This window comes from Chinchilla lanigera, unplaced genomic scaffold (genome assembly GCF_000276665.1).
Source record: "Chinchilla lanigera isolate Chin_1 unplaced genomic scaffold, ChiLan1.0 scaffold00165, whole genome shotgun sequence".
Lineage (NCBI taxonomy): Eukaryota > Metazoa > Chordata > Mammalia > Rodentia > Chinchillidae > Chinchilla > Chinchilla lanigera.
The window spans coordinates 286,776-290,103 of record NW_004955566.1 but is presented as its reverse complement, the minus strand read 5'-3'; the positions used below and the strand labels follow the sequence as shown (position 1 = coordinate 290,103).

Sequence of the window (3,328 nt, the reverse complement as noted above, 5' to 3'; positions counted from 1 at the left end):
AATTAAGCGCTCCAATAAGCATGCCAAATTGGTTAAAAGACGCCATATTTCTAACTTCCCAAATACTTTGAACAGTTTTGTTGGCATGTGTGATCCTTTTCTGGTACTGCATCAGAAATAAAGCTTGGAAGTTAAAGCTCATCAATAGGTATGCCCCAAACAAAATTAAATACTTGTAGAGATGAATATCCACCTTAAATACCAAAGAAAAAAATAGAATTTACTTTTGCTGAAAAGTATCAGTTTATTTTCATTTAATGTCCAAGCCACTGATTGGCAGATTAAAGCAACAAACGCTTGTCCAGTTTAGTTAACATTTTTTATTTTTAGAATATAATCTACATCTGGATTAAAAAACGTTTTAAATAAATTTAAGAGAGAACAACAGTGGAACCCTTCATCATTCTATGTACAACACAGATAGAATATCAGTTGGTTCCATTTCTGATGAATCCATTTTCTCATAATAATGTTATTATTTTTCACTGGGTGGCAAGCTCCGTACAAGCTGGCGGACGGCCAGCTCACACACACTGGGGTGGGGGCGGGGCGGTGTGAAAGGGATGGGGCGGGGTGCCACAGGATTGCTGTACAGTGTAACAGAAAATCATTAATAAAGTAGTACCGGTTACTAACAGTGCTGTTTGTGCGCTTATCACAATGGAATCACTGAAGTTTCAGAGCAAGGAGGGAATTTGAAATACTTAAGACAGGGCCACTGTTACAAAGAGAAATAGTGCAAACAGGAAAACTGACGCAATCCTAGCAACGCTAGGGCCTCAGCCGGCTCAACAGCAGGGCGGGCAGAAGATTGCGCGCTCCGCCTTCCGCAGCACCCGGCTCAGGCTGTGCTCCCAAGTGTGGCAACCCAGCGCCACGCCCTGGCAAGGTCCCTTCTCAGGTCCTTTGCCTCCAGAAATTAGAAGAGTAAAAGAAACCCCAAGAAAGGCACAGGCTGAATGTGGGGCGTCAGCTCAGTCCTATTCCCAACAATACAAATACAGTCCCCTCGTGGGGGGATCCTCAAGCCCCCGTCTCCCACCAAGAGTTTCCTCTTCTTGAGAACAAGGCCCTCTCCTCCACACATTCCCTCTGAGCCCCCTGCACATACACAGCCCAACTTTGCAATGTGCCCCTCGTGCCCCACAACCAGAAAGAAAATAACTTTGAGGAAAGACAGAGGGTGAGAGATGGGCCCTGAGAGGGTGCTGGGCAGCCACAGGCGCCCCGCCTCAGTGGCCCCAATTGCTGAAGCCGATCTCCTGCTTGTATCTATTGGTCAGGATGTTGGCTTTGTGGGTGAGTTTGGAGAGCACAGTGTGCAGCCCGCGCAGGTGATAGTGGAACTGCTGCTCCAGGTCTTCCTCGCCGGTATCCGCGCTCTCCAAGTGGCTCAGGTCCACCAGGATGTCCTTGGACTTCCACGCGTTGTTCTCCTCGCTCCCTGCTGCAGCGGAAGGCGGCTGGTGCAGGACTCCCCACTCGATGTCGTTGCGAATGGACTTGAGCAGCACGTAGTGGCTGTACATGTCCCGGGAGGGCGCGAAAAAGCTGCCGTTGGCGCTGCCCGGGCTGGCAGCCCGAGGAGGCGTGCGCTCCTCCAAGCAGCTGCCTCTGCTGCCTACCTCCACGCCGACGCCGTTGTCTAGCTCAGGCTCAGCCAGGGGCACGTCGCGCAGAAGGCTGGGCACCATCACCGTCTGGTCCATGTTGTTCACGGCGCCAATGAAGCGATTCATGGCGTTAAAGAGCGAGTGCTTCTGGTTATAGGTATCGCAGATTTGCATCATGATGGCTGCGGGGGCACCGAAGCGCGGGGACACAGGGGCACAAGGATGGTCGGCCCGGGCTTGGGGGTGCCCGCCTTCAAGAGCTCTCCAAGGCGAGGCCTGCAGCCCAAGCCTGGCGATAGCCGGTGAGGGGGGATTCCCGACTCCGCCTACGCCCTGCACTCTCCAACTCTCGCCTGGCTGGCAGCCCGGGCCTGCCTAGTGTGCGGCTTCTCTAGCTTGGACGTCCGGAAGATCTCGATGGTGGGGGGGGGGGGGTCGAGCTCGGCCTGGTTAGGAGACAGGAATAGAAGAATACATTACTCACCCGGTTAGGTTGCTCAGCGCCCCTGCCCACATGCTCCTCCCCTCCCTGGCTACTGCTAGCTTGGGATGGCGTCGGGGTGGCTCCCGGAGACCAGGCGGTCCTACCTCTACGCCTCACAGAAGAGGGCTGCTTAGCAGTGGAAGAGGATCTTCCCCCTCTTCTCTCTCGGAAAAGCCTGAGCTCAATCAACCACGCTGGCCGGGGCGGCAATGGGGCGGGGCACCCACCTCCTCTTTCGGCTCAGTGTTCTCTCTGCCAGCGGCTGCCGCCCAAGGGCCCTGCGGTGCTCAGTGGCTGGACTGTGGCTGCCGGCGGCGGTGTCTCCGTCGGCTCCCTACCCATCCCAGGTGTTCAATTTATAGTCCAGGAAATGTGTCGCCGGTGCCCAGGGCCACCCCCTGTGCCTCCTCCTCCAGCCTCCCCCAGCAGCTCCTAGATAAAAGGCCCCAGCCCGGATGGCCGAGAGTAACACTGGCCCGGCCCCTTCTGCTGCTGGGGCGGGGCGCGCCAGACCAGCTCCGCCTCTCGCCTGATACCCGGGCCGAGGGAGGGCGCCGGGGCAGGGCAGGGCAAGACCAGGCAGGGCAAGGCAGAGAGGGATGGCGCAGCCGCGCCCAGCCCGCGCCAAACCTAGGGCCAGCCGGCTTGGGAAGGGCCAAGCACTCCGCGGGTTCAGAAGGCGCCGGCATCCCAACCCAAAAGAGGGCGGGCTGGCGCGCGGATGGGTGGGCGGGCTTGGAGCGCGCTCGCGAGGTGGGATGACCGGAATGCACGTGTCCGGGTTGCAAAGTGAGCCCCTCAACCCTGAATCCAGAGTGACCGCAGGAGGGAAACTGAAGCCCCGGTTTATTATTAGCCCTCGGGGAAGAGAGACCCGCATCTGCCCCAACTCCATCCCGGGACTCTTATGTAAGCTGGACATGCGGGGTGCACGTGGACGCGCAGTGCTCCCTCCGCGGCCCTGCACTCGGTCAGCAGCTGGGGGAAGGGAGGTCAGAGGCTTTTGCCTTCCGCCAAGCAGAGCCTTTCCCAATTTTTCCTATAAATGCTGCCAGGAGTCAGAGCGACCTAACATTAGATTTATAGGTTTTTTTTATTTTTTTTTTTTTTTCTCCAAGAGATCAGAACGTGGCAGCGGCAGCGGAGAGAAATTATGTTGGAAAGCCCAGCCAGGCCCTGTGACCTTTTGGCTGTCAAAAGGCTACAAGAGGGTGACAATAGTAGTCTGGTG

General features: G+C 56.3%; 1 protein-coding gene across 2 annotated transcripts; it reads right to left on the bottom strand.

The window, feature by feature from the left end:
- Positions 1-300: 300 nt before the first annotated feature.
- Positions 301-2,526, bottom strand: Mid1ip1 (MID1 interacting protein 1). Of its 2 annotated transcripts, none has more exons than XM_005413276.2 (2): positions 2,325-2,526; positions 301-2,059 (listed from the first exon to the last, which is right to left on the bottom strand). In XM_005413276.2, the coding sequence occupies exon 2, from the start codon at positions 1,788-1,790 to the stop codon at positions 1,233-1,235; it is 558 nt and encodes a 185-aa protein (XP_005413333.1). In that variant the 5' UTR covers positions 1,791-2,059; positions 2,325-2,526; the 3' UTR covers positions 301-1,232. The 2 variants fall into 2 exon arrangements, with proteins under 2 accessions (XP_005413333.1, XP_013364672.1); XM_013509218.1 differs by lacking the exon at positions 2,325-2,526 and adding an exon at positions 2,202-2,306.
- Between the last annotated feature and the right edge of the window lie 802 nt (positions 2,527-3,328).

Excerpts from the sequence above, each read along its gene's own strand:
- Mid1ip1 (XM_005413276.2), bottom strand. The coding sequence starts at position 1,790 with ATGATGCAAATCTGCGATACCTATAACCAGAAGCACTCGCTCTTTAAC.